Source organism: Cricetulus griseus, chromosome 9 (genome assembly GCF_003668045.3).
Source record: "Cricetulus griseus strain 17A/GY chromosome 9, alternate assembly CriGri-PICRH-1.0, whole genome shotgun sequence".
NCBI classification, from domain to species: Eukaryota; Metazoa; Chordata; class Mammalia; order Rodentia; family Cricetidae; genus Cricetulus; species Cricetulus griseus.
Genome location: NC_048602.1, coordinates 24,143,274 through 24,160,268, shown reverse-complemented (window position 1 = coordinate 24,160,268; position 16,995 = coordinate 24,143,274). Strand labels below are relative to the sequence as shown.

At 50.1% G+C, this 16,995-nt stretch overlaps 1 protein-coding gene across 1 annotated transcript in view; it reads right to left on the bottom strand.

Moving 5' to 3' along the window:
- Positions 1-889: 889 nt before the first annotated feature.
- The window catches only part of LOC100752389 (NACHT, LRR and PYD domains-containing protein 5), a 34,613-nt gene continuing 18,507 nt past the window's right edge, over positions 890-16,995 (bottom strand). Inside the window, exons 9-15 of the mRNA XM_035449181.1 lie at positions 14,834-15,001; positions 13,220-13,390; positions 11,108-11,278; positions 8,946-9,116; positions 7,304-7,474; positions 4,768-4,938; positions 890-1,022 (exon numbers count right to left, since the gene is read on the bottom strand). Of these exons, the coding sequence (XP_035305072.1) occupies positions 890-1,022; positions 4,768-4,938; positions 7,304-7,474; positions 8,946-9,116; positions 11,108-11,278; positions 13,220-13,390; positions 14,834-15,001 (1,156 nt within the window). The remainder of the gene's footprint in view (positions 1,023-4,767; positions 4,939-7,303; positions 7,475-8,945; positions 9,117-11,107; positions 11,279-13,219; positions 13,391-14,833; positions 15,002-16,995) is intronic.

The window sequence follows — 16,995 nt, the reverse complement described above, 5'->3', positions numbered from 1 at the left end:
CTTCATTGGATATCCCACCCACCTCCTCACGCCTGTCCCTCTCCCTGTATTTTCACATCCATCCCAGAAAACGTTTCCTTCATCTCTGAATATATTCCTAAAAGGCTAAGACTAAGTGTATATAGCCATAACCATATTGATACACAGGGACAAAGCCATTTGCATAGCCGCACTAAGCCATCCTATCTGGGGTTTGGCCCTTGTTGATGTTTTGGTAGTGCTTCTGGGCCAGAATCTGGATGAAAGCAGTGTCCAGAGGTTCTTGATTATACTCTTAACTGGAGCAAAAAATATTAAGAAAAATTATTCTTTTACATCAAGGAAAAATGTAACAGATACCATCAAATAACCAATATTAAGATGTTCCTGGTTGCTTCATAAAGTTTGTATATGCTTTATTCTAACCATAATCTATACAGTGTGTTTGGTGGTTTTGCTTCCTCTCTCTCTCTCTCTCTCTCTCTCTCTCTCTCTCTCTCTCTCTTTTTCGAGACAGGGTTTCTCTGTGTAGCTTTGGAGCCTATCCTGGCACTCGCTCTGGAGACCAGGCTGGCCTCGAACTCACAGAGATCCGCCTGCCTCTGTCTCCCAAGTGCTGGGATTAAAGGCGTGCGCCCAACGCCGGTCCACACCTGGCTTTTTAATGGACCTTCTGTGCATCAAATTCAGGTCCTCCTCACACTAGCACGACAAGCCCTGTACCCACCGAGCCACCTTCCCGTGCCATCTCTGCCTGACGCCACATCCCCACCGATGAACATATCACGGATGCTTTTCCACAGTGCTGAGTGTTTATTTTATCCCCGACACACCCTCGGAGGTGGGACCAGGGTTTTCACAGACGCGGAGGTGCTGGGACCCGAAGGGGAGGGGAGGGGGACTCCTGTCTTCAGTTTTTCCACCAGTTGCGGTCGTCTTCATCAAAGGCATACCAGTCGCCATCAATCACCATGTGGGGCTTAATAAACTGCACTTTCTCCAGCTGCCTTCGCACCTTGGCGTAGTACTGCTGCTTCCACAGGCTGGGAAGAAAGGGAGCCGTCAGGCTGGGACCTGCCTTTGATTGTCCCCCCCCCCCTCCTCAGGTGGCCTGGAAGCCAAACCAAGGACTACAAATCTTTTTGAGGACTCTCAATGAGAGCAGTGCACTTGCCATAGATTAAAAGGGCTGGGGGGAGGGGCTCCCAAGGCCCCGCCCCCAATTGGAAGAGGGAGAATCACTTTTTAAAAATTTTTATTTATTTATTTTTGGTTTTTCGAGACAGGGTTTCTCTGTGTAGCTTTGGAGACTGTCCTGGCACTCGCTCTGGAGACCAGGCTGGCCTCGAACTCAGAGATCCCACTTGCTCTGCCTCCTGAGTGCTGGGATTAAAGGCGTGTGCCACCAACGCCCAGTCTCACTTTATTATTTTTTTTTTTAAGATTTTATTTATTATGTATACAGTATTCTGCCTGCATGTGCTCTGCAGGCCAGAAGAGGGCACCAGCTCTCATTCAAGGTGGTTGTGAGCCACCATGTGGTTGCCCAGAATTGAACTCCAGGACTTTTGGAACAACAGCCAGTGCTCCTAACCTCTGAGCCATCTCTCCAGCCCGAGAATCACTTTTCTTTGGGAATGTAGCCACTGGTGGTTGCTCACCCCCCTCTCTTCCCAGGATGACTCCATGGCATTTGGAGGCAGCTATTATTATTATTAATTATTATTATTATTAATTATTATTATTATTATTGAGACCGGGTTTCTCTATGTAGCCCTGGATGTCCTAGAACTCACTCTGTAGACCAGATTGGTCTCAAGATCCACCTGCCTCTGCCTCCCGAGTGCTGGGATTAAAGGCGTGCGCCACCAATGCCCGGCTGCAGTTATTAATTTAAAAGAAAAGACAATCCTGGCATTGTGGCACGTGCCTTTCATACCAGCGGGTAGATCTCCGAGTTTGAGGCCAACATGTCTCCAGGACAGCCAGGTCTACAGAGTGAGAGACCTCGTCTCCAACAAAAGAAAGCAAGGACACCTCTGCCATTCTGGGGACTCCAGAGGTTAACCTCTGGCCTCCGCATGTACAGGCAGACACAGGCTTGTGAACCCCAGACGCGCATACAAGGAACCCACACATGTAAAAGTCAGTCCTAAATGCAAAGGAAATCTGCCCTGTGCTGGGTCTTGGCCCAGTTTGAGGCACAGTGATGGACTTGGTCCAGGCAAAGGCCCCACCCATCCCGATTGAGGAGACGGCTATTCAATGCATTTAAATAGCGGCAGAGAAATCCTGCTTTGCCCGTGAAAGACCAGTTGGTAGAAAATCCAAGTCTGACTAGGTGGGCGTGGCAGTGGTGTATACGCATGTGTGGATGGGTTGTTGACGTGTGTGTGCCTTCATGTGTGTGCAGCGTTGTGTCTTTTGTATGTGTCGTGCGTCCATGTCTGTGTATTAGGTTTTGTGTGTGTATGCGTGTGTGAGTGTATTGCTTTGTGTGTATATGTCGGTGCATGTGTGTATTATATGTTTGTTGTGTGTGCATATGGATTGTGTCTTTTGTGTGTGTGTGTGTTGTGTGTGTGCACACACACTCAAGCATGGAGGTGGAGGTCAGAGGTCAGCATCATTGTTAGTCTTTTCTCATCATTCTTCACTGACACAAACTCCCGAAACCCAGAGCCTGCTGACTGGCTGGCCAGTGAACTCCAGGGTCTTCTGGTTTCTCTCCCTAGGGCCAGGACTGCAGGTGTGTGCACCACCACATCTGGCTTTCGCATGGCTTCTAGGGAACAGAACTCGCAAGAACCCTCAAGCCCTCGGGCTTGTGTAGGAAGCACTTTCCAGAGTTATCTGGAGAAGTCATTCAATTGAGTCATCTCACCTTCAAGCTCATCTGGGTGGCCAGCCCTGTCCTCTTCAGCCAAAACTTTTGTTTTTGTTTTTGGAGGCCCAGTTTTTACCCAGAACATATGAGGTAGGCTAGCCTGGCCTCAAATTTACAGCAATCCTGCCTCTACTTGGCAGAGCCAGGACTACAGGCATGTACCACCTTGCTCGGAAATTCAGCAACATTATAGTTTGGTGGATTATGAGAACACACTCGGACATGCGAGATATCTCAGTAGATAAAGGACACTTGGCTGCAAGCCTGGCAGCCTGAATCTGATCTCCAGGACCTACTGGATGGAAAGAGAAAACTGCCTTTTTTCAAGTTTTCTGATCTCCACATGAGCACTCCACACAGACTCGTAAATAAACACTACTTAAAACAAATGTGCGGGACTGGAGAGATGGCTCAGAGGTTAAGAGCACTGGCTGCTCTTCCAGAGGTCCCGAGTTCAATTCCAGCAACCACATGGTGGCTCACAACCATCTGTAATGAGATCTGGTGCCCTCTTCTGGCACTGCAGTGCAAGTGCAGGCGTACACGCAGGCAGAACACTGTGTACAGAACACATTAAAAATGAACACTGAGTACAGGCTCAACACTTTAACAACTGGAAACACAGACATGCATGTATCTGCATGCATGCATGGGCAGTAGGTACATGCAGTGCCCACCGAGGTCAGAACACGGCACTGGGCCATCAAAACTGGAGTGACAGGCTCTTGTGGGCCGCCACGTGGGTTCTGGAACAGAGCTCAGTTCCTCTGCAAGAGCAGCCAGAGCTTTCAAGCATCAAGTCATCTTCCCAGCCCCATTTTTTTTTTTGACCCACTCCATTCAATCATAGTTGCGTGCACAAGTCAAGGTGTTATCTGTCAGAACATGGCCATCCAGTGGCTCCATCCAACATCCAACAAGCAAGGTCAACTTGTCTCTTTCTGACAGTCTCTCTCTGTGGTCTACGTCATCCTGGAAAGACGGCCTACATGTATGCCCGCACTTGCACTACAGGCCAGAAGAGGGCAGCAGATCTCATTACAGACAGTTGTGAGCCACCATCTGTAGACATTATATGGGAAGTCTAAATTTTCATCTACCCTTTAAGTTATTTTGGCAGTGCTAGGTACGGAACCCAGGGCTTTACAGACATCGAGAAAGACCTCCAACATTGAGTTACACCCTTCAAGCCCTCTTTGTCTCTTCCTTTAGCAACCTCTGGGTCTGAGTCTAAATCTAGGAACCTCACATGAACAATATTTGTCTTTATGACTGACTGACTTCTCTAACAATCTCCTTGCGTCTTATCCAGACATGAGCACCAAACTCCCCTTTCTTGAAAAATGGCACTATAAACATGAATGTACAAGTTGTCTGACTTTTTTGAGACAGGGTCTCACTGTGTAACCTTGGCTGTACTGAAACTTTTTTTTTTCCTCCCAGACAGGGTTTCTCTGTGTAGCTTGGGAGCCTACCCAGAGGCCCAAGGAAGAACTTGCTCTGAAGACCAGGCTGGCCTCAAACTCAGAGATCCACCTGCCTCTGCCTCCTGAGTGCTGGGATTAAAGGCGTGCGCCACCAATGCCCGGCAAGGCTGTACTGAAACTCTTTTCAACAGTTGTCAACCTGTGGGTCCCCACCCCTTTAGATATCAAGCATCCAAGTCAGATGTTTACATGACGGTTCATAACAGTAGAAACTTACAATTATGAAGTAACCGTGAAATAATTTTATTATTGGGGGTCACCCCAACACGAGGAACTGTATTAAAGGCTGAGAACTCTTCAGAGAAAGAGTTCCCAAGGCATGGATCTCAACTACTTTTCAATTGCTGCGGCTTCTCCAAGTATCTTGTCAGAGAGTCACACGTATGTCTCAGGAGAAGACTGGTAGGGACTTACCCAATTATCCACAGATTAGATGTGGGATGCAGGAAGGCAGAACACAGCTTCAACATCCCTGGTGTACTGAAGTCGTTCTTCATCAGGTTTAGGCTGGTGAGGCGTGAGTTGCAAGAGAGGGCCAATGAGAGCTCCGTGCAGCAGTCAGAAGTCAACCCGCATGCCTCCAACCTACCCAGAGGCCCAAGGAAGAACTGGTCAGTGATGGACCCTCCGTTCGGCCATAAGAGTTTCAACCCAACGGGACGGTGGTGACACAAACCCTTTAATCCCAGCACTCGGGAGGCAGAGGCAGGCAGACCCGAGTTTGAGGCCAGCCTGGTCTACAGAGCGAGTTCCAAGACAGCCAAGGCCACACACAGAAACCCCGTTTCAAAAGCCCCCCCCCCCCAAAAAGGTGGTATTGCACCAGAGACTCAAATGATCAATTGGGAGCTGCGCGCAGGAGGCAGGATGTCCAGACATGCACAGGATACCCAAGAAGCTACATGGACCCTGCTCTACTGGAAGGACCCTTAACAGATAACCATGTCCAGATGGTCAGAGCTTAGCAGAGTCTACGATATATGAGATAAAGCTGAAAGCTCTATACACGAAAAGGGTTCTAGGAACATGGGTAAGACTGGAGGTTTGCATTTTCAGTGAACCAAGTCAGACTTTGTTTTCTTTTTTGTTCTTCTAGATAGGGTCTTCTCTGTAGACATGGAGCCTGTCCTGGAACTCACTCTGTAGACCAACCAGGCTGGCCTTCAACTCAGATCCGCCCGCCTCTGCCTCCCAAGTGCTGGGATTAAAGGCGTGCGCCACCAACGCCCGGCTTAAGTTAGACTTGGAAAGACAAATATTGCATGTTCTCTCCTGTTCCTGGAGCCCAGGCTGTAAGCAGATACAGGAAGTCATCCATGCCACTAACACAGATGTGAAGTTATGTAGGGGACTGAAGCTGGGGGGGGGGAGGGGGGAGGGGACACGGTCAAAGTACACTACATACGTGTATGAAAATGTCCCCGTGAAACCCAGTCCTACGTAGGGTGAATATATGCCAATCAAAAGCTTAGGGCTTGATCCCAAGAAGAGCAGCATGCCAGAGAGTATCATTGACGGGGGCACTGGAGAGACGGCTCGGTGGGCGGTTCAAAGCATCCCCTGCTCTTGCAGTGGTTCCCAGCACCCCCATCAGGTGGTTTACAACTGCCCGGAACTCTGGCTCCAGGAGAGCTGACGCCTGCCTTCTGTCCCTGGTGGGCACAAACATGCGTGCGATGCAAAGCAAGGCAAGCAGGCACACACACACGTGTGAACACATGGTAAATTTTAACTAAAAAGACGAAGCAAACACGGAGCTGCACACTCCGGTAATCCTCACGCTCAAAAGGCGGAGACGACGGGAAGAGCCTAAGGTCCAGGCCACTTGGGCTGCACAGAAAGAGTCCGCCTCTAAGAAAATGAAGCGACGATGGTGTCAGTGTGCTCCCATATTTAAAAAATCACACCAATTTGTTTCGTGCACGCTTGCATGTATGTGTGTGCTACGTACGTGGAGATCAAAGGACAATTCACTACAGTTGGCTTCCTCCTTCAACCGTTGGAACCCACGTGATGGTTGTTGGGTGGCTTTACCTGCTGAGCCACCTTACAGGCCCATATTCTAGTATTAATAAAATCTTAAAAAAATTATGTATACAACATTCTGCTTCCATGTACATCTACAGACCAGCAGAGGGCACCAGATCTCATAACGGATGGTTGTGAGCCACATGTGGGTGCTGGGAATTGAACTCAGGATCTCTGGAAGAGCAGCCGGTGCTCTTAACCTCTGAGCCATCTCACTGGCCCATATTCTAGTATTAAATTTGTTTTACTTTCATTTTTTATTTATGTGTCTCGAGTGTGTACATGACAGTGTATGAGTGCAATCCCGTGCATGTTGGGATCTCAAAGAACCTCACAATGTAGCCCAGTCTGGCCTCAAACTCAAGGTGATCCTCCTCCTGCTATTGTGTCCTAGAATGCCAGGTGGGAGCCGCCATCTGGGTAGCACTCTGCTCTAACAGGCTTCCCAGGTGAATGAGAAACTGAGTCTTAAGGACCCCTTGGTAACCGATTGCTTTGGGTTCATTCTTCCTGCTAGAGTGTAAGTGCTACACCACTAAGGTCTCAATTGTCAGCCGGGCGTTGGTGGCGCACACCTTTAATCCCAGCACTCGGGAGGCAGAGGCAGGCGGATCTCTGAGTTCGAGACCAGCCTGGTCTACAAGAGCGAGTTCCAGGACAGCCTCCAAAGCCACAGAGAAACCCTGTCTCGAAAAAAAAAAAAAAAGTCTATAGTCACAACCCTGTACCCAGCATCACTCCCGTCTGAGAGAGGAAGCTCAATGAGTATCTGAAGGCTCCACACACTGACACATCCTGACACCCGGACCCATGATCCCCCCCCCCCCAGGTCGTTAAAGTCACACCACCTGCTGTCATGCTCAGGTCCCTCCCACCACCTCCTCTGAGCTCAGCCCCTCAAAGAGGTGGCCCAAGACATTACCCAAGTCTCCTCAGGGAGCTGTTATTTTGCTTCAGCGCCTTGCACAGGGCTATGACTCCGCTGTCACCCAGGGCGTTGCTACTCAGATCCAAGCTCTTCAAGTGCTGGTTCCTTGTGATCACAGAGGCCAGATCTGCACAGCAGTCCCTTGTGAGCTGGCAGCTCACCAGTCTGCAAGAGACACGAGACATCCGTGTCCTCAGTGGGGAAGGGCCACCTCGGGAGTGACCTCCAGAAGCATTCAGAATAGCTGCTTTCATCGTCTCTGAAGAGACTGCCTTGGGGGGTCAGCAAGATGGAGCAGCAAGATGGATAAAGGTACTTGCCACCTCGAGGGGTGATCCTGGAGCCACAGGGTTGAAGATGAGAACTGCCCCCCCGCAAGTTGTCTTCTGATCTCCACGTGGGCCTTTTCCCATAAAGCCCCTCACTCCAAATAAGAAAATAGACTTATGTGACTTAAAGAGAGATGGTCTTTGTTCTGTGTGGGGCGTATGCGTGTGTGTGTGTGTGTGTGTGTGTGTGTGTGTGTGTGTGTGTGTGTACATGCATGGTGGGTATGGGTGTATTCACACCCATGCATGCCTGTGTGGAGTCCAGAGATCACATCAGGTATACTCCTCTTTCTTTTTTCTCTGTGCAACATTCCTGGCTGTCCTGGCATTTGCTTTCTGTAGATAAGGCTGGCCTTGAACTCAGAGATTGCCAGCCTCTGGCTCCCAAGCGCTGGGACTTGATGCGTGCGCCACCACAGCCCAGCCGCTCCTCTATTTCTTCTCTATGCCTCAAACTTGTCATTGCTAGAGAGACTTGCTGGCAGTGAACCCCTGGGATCTGCTTGGCTGCCTCCTCCCTGAGTGTTGGGGTTACAGGCAGGTATGGGGGCCTCTGCAAATCTGAATGCAGGTCTTCATGTGTGCTCAGCAGGCGGTTAATCCATGAAGCCATCTCGCCATCCCCAAGGGATGGCCTTTCTATCTCTTCTCATGAGTGGTGTGCAGTGGGTGGCACATTAGCCTGGGAGACAGACAATGGTGCAGGAGAGTGCAGGGGGTATGGAGGGATGGAGGATTCATTGGAAGAAGAACTGTATAGCAGGCTGGGGGCGTGGCTCAGTGGTAGAGCCCCTGCCTAGAATCCCCCAGTGAGGGGCTGGGGGCGTGGCTCAGTGGTAGAGCCCCTGCCTAGAATCCCCCAGTGAGGGGCTGGGGGCGTGGCTCAGCGGTAGAGCCCCTGCCTAGAATTCCCCCGAGAGGGGTTGGGGTTGTGGCTCAGTGGTTCCATACCTGGAGGGCTACAAACAACATAAAACCAACAGCAAACAACAAAATCCCTTAGGCAACCAACCAACCATTCATCCATCAAACCAAATAATCTCCTCAGAAATGATCAGACTTCAAGGGATCAAGGGTGACCCTGATGGCATAATCCCCCCTCGGGGCTCCTGCTCACAGTCGTTCCTTCCTCCAACTCTGTCCACTCCACAGATCACTTCCCCCAGCTAGTGAGATTCCCCAGCAGGCTGAGCGCTTAGCCCCAGGGTTAGATTCTCACGTCTCCCTGTCCGTCTCTGGAATTCTAGAAACTGGGGTGGGAGAGATGACCAGGTAGGGGTGACCGTCAGCCACCGTGGTCTACTCACTCCAGCTCTTGGAGGTGACAAGTGGGCTTCTTTATAGCATCACACAGCAGCTTCATCCCGCCGTCCTCCACGGGGTTCATGGTCAGGTTCAGGTGTGTCAGCTTTCCGTTGTGGGACAGCATCAGCGCCAGGAAGCCATAGGCGTCTCCTCTCAGGTTGCACTGTTTCAGTCTACCAGGACAGAAGGGGACAGGATGGGGCTCACATTTACACCGGCCATCGCTCTCAGGCGTAAGTGGTGGGTGGCTAGGAACTTGGCAGAGGGCGGCTGGAGAGATGGCTCAGAGGTTAAGAGCCCTGGGCTGCTCTTCCAGAGGTCCTGAGTTCAATTCCCAGCAACCACATGGTGGCTCACAACCATCTGTAATGAGATCTGGTGCCTTCTTCTGGCCTGCAGGCGTACATGCAGGCAGAACACTGTATACATAAATAAATAAATCTTTATATTTATTTATATATGATGGGGAGAGAGGGAAATCCACCGCTTAGGCTCCAAAGCTGCACAGAGAAACCCTGTCTAAGAAACAGATGCAAAAAGAGCCAACAGAAATGGCCATCAAGGGGCTGGAGAGATGGCTCAGAGGTTAAGAGCACTGACTGCTCTTCCAGAGGTCCTGAGTTCAATTCCCAGCAACCACATGGTGGCTCACAACCGTCCGTTATGAGATCTGGTGCCCTCTTATAGCCTGCAGATGTACATGTAGGATGAACGCTGTATACATAATAAATCTTTAAAAATTTTTCCCACTTGGTGAAACTTAATCTGCAAAAACCACCACTGATGGCACGCATGTGTCCCCTCATGTGACTCGTGTCACAGAGGCATTTCCATATCCAGCCCTACGTTCTGTTCCTGGTGGAGGTGGGGCTTGTTTCAACTCTCACACTAAACAAAATTATCTTTTTGGTGTGTATTCAGGGCCATGCTTGTTGATATTTTGTGCTTTCTGGTGGTGATTTAGTTGTTAAAAATGGCCCGGGCTGGACCGTGGGCTACTTCTGCATTGGTAAAGGAGCTTGCCTAGCATGCATGAAGACTCCGGTTTCATCTAGCATTTCCATTAGCAAACTGGAAGGGCTGGAGACATGGCTGAAGCATAAAGTGTTTGCCCCATGAGCACAGGGACCCGAGTTGGGATCCCAGCTATCCATATAAATGCAGGGGGCCGGGCTTGGTGACCCCTCCTGTAATCTCAGGGGATGAAGGCCTAGACAACAGATCCACTGGGCTACCCGGCTACCTAGTCTGGCTCAATTAGCAAGCAAGAGGCTCTGCCTTTGTATAGTAGATGGGGAGTGATTGGTCAAAGACACCAGAGCAATCCTTGGCCTCCATCTCAAGTGCACCCACATACCTATGTGCCTGCCTCTCTCTCTCTCTCTCTCTCTCTCTCTCTCTCTCTCTCTCACACACACACACACACACACACACACACACACACACACAAATTAAAAAGCCAAAGGTTGCCTGTAGAAAAAGTCTTGGGGGCACATGAGATGACTTAGTGATAAAGACCCTTGCGGTCACCCCTAAGGATTGGAGTTTGATGCTTGGGACCCACGTGGAAGGAGAAAAATCAATGCTGCAGGCGTGTCCTCTGAGCTTCCTATGTGGGTCGAGGCACTCTCATCCCCACCCCCATGGATACATAATAATATAATAAAAACCCAGGGTCATCTTAAAAACACAGACACAAATAGCAATAATGAAATGGTTTTTACACCCAGGAGAGTCCTAGAGCCAGAGTTCTAAACATACTGGGCGTGAAATACAACGTGGCCTCCTAAGGCTCCTGTTGGAACACTTAGTCACCAAGGAGGTCGACCCTTGCTGGAGGAAGCGTGGTGTCACTGGAGGTGGCCTGTTCACCCCATCTCCCTTCCTGTTCTCTCTGCTTCCCGTGAGTATAGAAACGTGCTCAGCCGCTTCCTGCCCCAGCCGTTTTGTTTGTCCTGACTGTTGCCAAGCCTCCGGGCAGCATGCTGGACTCTATCCCACTACAACCGGAAGATAAACCAAACACCTTTCTCCTCTCAAGTTGCTTTTTCTTGGGGCCCGATAACACAGCAACAGAAAAGGATCCAATACGCTACAGGATGCTGGTCCTACCGCTTGCCATCAGTCCTGTCGCCCCCAGAGGAAATGGAGCTAGCCAACTCACATCAGTCTCTGCAGAGCGCACTCCGGGTTGCTCATGAACCGACACAGCCGTCTCACTTCCTCGGTCCTCAGGCTGTTGTCCGACATGCACAGGTGCGTCAGGGTCCGGTTGCCGCAAAGGGCGGAGGCCAGAATGTGGCAGCTGACGGGCATGAGTTCACAGCTGTCCAGTCTGCAAGGAGAGAGCGCCCCCCCCCCCACGAGAGAACAGTGAGGTCCCTTCTTACGTCTTCCTCCCCCAACTCACACACAGACGGTGACCATGGCACTGCCCACAACAGCTAAACTACACAACTCGAGATCCACCCACCTGTGCCTCTCGAGTGCTGGGTGTAAAGGCGAGCACCACCAGTGCCCGGCCGGCCTCACTTTTAAAAAGCGCATTTTACTTTGTTATGTGCATGTATCATCCAGGCACAGGGTGTCAGCCAGAGGGCAACTGAAAGGAGTTGGTTTACTCCAGTCCTCTACAAGAGCAGCAAGTACTCTGAACTTGGGAGCCATCTTTCTAGCCTTGCCTCTGGCCTCTAAAGGGTGATGTACTATTTGGTTCTCAGTGTTGGCAGTGACTTTAAAGTAAACTAGGTCTGTGACAGCTGGCAGCACACAGCTCCGAGCAGTGATCACGAGTGTGATCTCTGGTTTTGCCAATTGAGAATAGTTCTTTCAAGAATGAGTAATTTAGCCTAAAACTGCCTCAATGGCCATTCCATAGACATGTCTGGAGAAGGAAGTAAAAGGCACCAACAAGATCCAGTCAATCTCAAGCTGGGGGTTGGTGGCACACGCCTTTAATCCCAGCACTCGGGAGGCAGAGGCAGGCGGATCTCTGTGAGTTCGAGGCCAACTTGATCTCCAGAGCGAGTGCCAGGATAGGCTCCAAAGCTACAGAGAAACTCCGACTCAAAAAACCAAAAAAAAAAAAAAAAAAAATCCAGTCAATCTTATGATTTAAATAATGGTTTCTACAGTTACTACCTCGTCACACTTCTCTGTAATCACAAGACAATTTCACCAGTTAACAACTGACCTCCTTTGGATCATTGACATAAGGGACCCACCCTGCCCCCGGTTTCCAAGCACAAGTCTGTCTACAAGATGGCACTCTTTAGAATGGTCCCTCTATTAGCACCTTTGTCTCCACTGGAGGTCAGAGCTATCCGACTGGCATTTGGGGTGACATTCTGTTAGGACCCTCCTCTTTTTGGTGTGTGTAGTGTTATGCATGTATGGATGTGTGTGTGTGTGTGTGTGTGTGTGTGTGTGTGTGTGTGTATGCATGTATGTGTGCGCAGCTGCAAATGTCAGAGCATGCATGCTTGTGGAGGGCATGTGGGTGACACCAAGCACCTTGCTTGATCCCTTCTCCATCTTATACATGGAGGCAGGGTCTCTCACTGAACCTAGAGATGACCCATCTGGCTCGTCTGGCAAGCCAGCTTTCTCTAGAGATCCTGTCTCTGCCTCCTTAGTGCCGTGTAATCCTCCAAGTCTATCTGGATATACGTGGGATCTGAACTCTGGCTCTCATACTTGCTCTACATGCTCTTTACCAGAGATCCACCTGCCCAGCACAACTTCCGACATCCTTGGTGTGTGTGTGTGTGTGTGTGTGTGTGTGTGTGTGTGTGTGCGTGCGTGTGCGCGCGCGCATGTGTGGACAAGGGCTCATTCTGCAGCTCAGGCCTGCCTAGACCTTTTACGATCCTTCCGTCTTAGCCTCCTGGGCACTAGGGTTTATGGTCACATACCACGTGCCAAGCATGCTCATGTTCTGTTTGGGGCTTGGCCAGGCAAGCAGGAAGTCATTAGTCACAGAATGAGTGGATTATCTCTACTCTCAGAATCAAGTGTGAACCAACCCACTTGGCGCGTGGGCGTCATGTTCCAAAGGAGCTCTGTGAGTACAGAGGTCTCGGGCTGACTCCCATTGGTCTCCCTTTACAGAGGAAGGGCGATGATGGAATGAACGGGGTTCTCTGAAGCCCCTAAACCAGGGCTTTCCCATGAGTCCATGGGGCCTCATTCTGGAGTGAAACATCTGCCATCCCCACCCATCTCCTGGACATCCCAGACACAGCACAGTCACAGAGAGAGAGGAGGCGAGACTCACATCAGCTTCTGCAGTGCACACTTGGAGCTGTTCAAGGCATCACAGAGCCACCTCATGCTTTTCTCCGTCACCTTGTTTCCTGCCAGGCTGAGACATCTTAGGCTGGTGGTTGAGAGCAGAAGGTTGGAGAGCATCAGGTAACAATCTGGGGTCAGGGCGCAGGAATCCAGTCTGCAGAGACAGACAACCTCAGACATTGTTTTCTCATGCCTCCTGGGTAACCCAGGGTAACACTCTCGACTCCGCTCCTTAGGAACCAGAGGTGTGTGCACACCAGTAGATTTCCCTTTCCTTTTCCTTATAGCAGCCGGCCCACGCTCTGAACCGTGCACCCCCCCCAATAAATTAGGCTATTTGCTAATGAAAAAATGATAGGCTTGTGAGAACACTCGGGGGTCAAGGAGCTTGCCACCAAGACTGAGACCCGAGGTTGATCCCAGGATCCTCACAGTGGAAGGAGAGAACCCATTTCCACAAGTTCGCAGACACACGGGCAGACGACACACGGGCAGACGACACACGGGCAGACGACACACGGGCAGACGACACACGGGCAGACGACACACGGGCAGACGACACACGGGCAGACGACACACGGGCAGACGACACACGGGCAGACGACACACGGGCAGACGACACACGGGCAGACGACACACGGGCAGACGACACACGGGCAGACGACACGCATGAGCACGTCCAGGCACATGCGTGGACACACACGCAGAAGGATGGCCTTTGCCAGCTCTTATTTAGCAAGCTCGCTGTCTGGCATAACCAAAGAAACTGCCCGAGGTTGCACGTGACCCCTTTTCTTCTCGAGACAAGGCCTCACATAGCTCAGGTTGGCCTCAAAAAAAATCACTAAGTAGCCAAGGATGATCCCCAGCTTCTGCTTCTCTGCCTCTACCCTCTTGAGTGAGGGGCTTTCAGGTTCAAGCACCATGCTTGGTTTTGTGCGGTGATGGAGACTCAAAGCCACACTTCTGCATTCTAGACAAGCAACTTCACCAACCAAGCTACATTGGCCGATGGCCACCGCCCCCACCCTCCCAACAACACGTTTTCTGAAGACAGGAGCTTGTGAGTCAAACCAGGCTGGCCTCCGAAACTCACCATCCCGCTGACTCTGCCTTCCTGGGCTGGATTCCAGCTACATACTGCCCTCCCTGGCATGCAATATTGTTTTCATTTTTTTTTTTTTACATTTATTTACTCAGTGTGCATGTGGAGTTCGGGGGACAACTTCTGGGAGTCATTTCTCTCTCTCCTGGGTTCTGGGGACCAAATTCAGGTCACCAGGCTTAGTGGCAAACTACTTTATCCCCTGGGCCATCTCACTGGTCCCGTTTTTTCAATCTTTACAAACACTGAAGTGTTTCACTGTGGTGCAGCAATTATACCTTAAAACTATGATCTAAAATGCTCACTTTGCTGGCACACAGCCCACTCTTGTTCTCAACTCTGCTGGCTCTCCCACCCTCAATGACAGTGTTGGCAGATCAGTATGGCCACCCCTCCTCAGGACTTCTCTCTAATCCTCTGAAAATTTTGTTTTGCAACTTTCTGGAAATTATTCCAGATTCTCACACTGTGACAATCATTGCTGCAGCTCACCTCAAAGTTTCCAGGGAGCATTTTGGGTGTTGCAGGGCCTGACAGGCTAACTTGATGTCATTCTCCTCCATGAGAGTGTTCCCCAGATGGAGGTATTTTAAGTTCCGATTGCTAACGAGGGTCATCCAGAGATGCCGGAGACCAGAAACTACCTCTGCATTCTTAAACCTGCAAAAAAGAGAGATAAGGACCACAGTCACATTCTGACTCTCTTTTATGTTGTGGGAGCTTTGTACACTGTGTGAAGATCCATTTCTGCCACTAGCTAGTCCGGGGGTATGGGTGGGACTTCCAGGCAGAGAAAAAGTAGGAAATGAATCTAGGTGCACACCAGACATCAACAAAACGTGGGAGTCAGACATACAAGATGAAACAGGTAAAAAGCCAAGCAGCAAAAAAAATGTTCATTAATATATATGGGTTAATTTAAGTTATGAGAGCTATTTGGACAAGTCTAAGCTAAGGTCAAGCTTTCCTAAGGAAGTCTCTGTGCTTTTATTTGGGAGCTGTCTGGCAGGACAGGAAAGGATTCATTGAGCTTTTTTACCCTGCTAGACCAGCTCTCGAAGCTGCTACCTATTTACACAGTGTTTGTTTGAGACAATCTCACAGCTTTGTGTCGGCCTTTAACGCCCGTCTTCTTCCTTTCACCTCTCAAGTGCTGGGATTACAGCCCTGTGCAGCTCTCCTGACAGCTATTTTTTTTTTCTTTTTAGAGACAGAGTCTAATTCATCCCAAGCCGAATTTCCTCAGCGATGTGGTGTGAATGTTATTTTTGGGGTCTCTATTGCTGTGTTAAGATACCATGACAAGAAGCAATTTTGGGAGGAAAGGGCTTATTTCATCTTATAGTTTACAGATCATCTAGGGAAGTTAGGGCAGGAACTCTGGGTGTTTGTGAGGCATCAAGAACCGGGCCTGCCTCAAGTCCATGCCGTGTGGCTTTGCCCTGGGTTGGGACGCCAAGTTAAGGAGTGAGCTTTCGGTCTGAAGTAAAGTTGACATTTATTCTCCTACCCCAGATATAAGTCATCTGTAGCAGGCTCTGGTTTTTATTACTGTTAGAGGATGGAGCTGCCCCCTGGAAGATAGCATTTATTACAGAAGGCCAGAGCCCACCGCCCAAGGACAGGCCACGCCCCCACAGCTCTCACTGGTTCAGAGGTTCAGCAGCCCTCAACTGAAGGTACCTGGGCCCTCCAGGCTTCTTGTTACACGTGCTATGCCGAAATCATGCCATGGGAAACTTCTCACCGCTCCTACAAGTTGTACAAAGTCAGACCTTTCCTTTGGTCTGGGGGTTTGGTGGAGACTTCTCAGGGGGATTTGCGGAGTGAACTGACAGCTTCTCACTCAACACAACAACCCTCCCATGATGGCTTGAGCATGCTCTCTTTCACTTTTTTTCTGAGACAGGGTTTCTCCGTGTAGCCCTGGCTGTCCTGGAACTTGCTCTATAGACCAGGCTGGCCTCACACTCAGAGGTTCACCTGTCTCTGCCTCCCGAGTGCTGGGAGTAATATCCACACTCTTTAAAAAGATTTTTTAATGTGTAGGCGTGTGTTCCCACAAGGAACCCGGGCAGGTGGCAAGAGGGGCTTGGATCCCCCGGAGCTGGGGGTAGAGAGGGTGTTGAGCCGCTGTGTAGGCGTTGGGAACAGAGCCGAGTCTTCTGCAAGAGCCAGTGCTCTTAACCTCGGAATCTCTCCGCCCCCTCCCCATCCCATTGGCTGCTCTGCCTCATTCTGAAAGGGAAACCCCTCCCGTTTTAAGGCTCCATCGTGTTTAGCTGTCTCTATACACTGTCATTTCTATAAATTCTGCTTTCACACCTCGAGGCCCTTTTCCCTCCGCCAGCAACCTGCTTCCTCCGAAGGGGTTTACACGGTCGAGTTTCTTGCCCCGACTATTACTTCTGATAGATTTAACAATTAGCTGTTCACAGATTTGTACGATATCCACTAGCTCAAAGGCATGAGAGAGTGATTAGAGAGAGCTATGTATTCACGTCCCTCAACCTACTGCCTCAAATATTCTATTACCGGCCCCCGAAGCCCTCTCATAGTCTTCCTTTACTAACCGACTCCTATGCATCCTTCAAAACCCACAGTAATTAAGCCTCCCTCAAACCTATGCACTTTTTTTTATTTTTTGGTTTTTT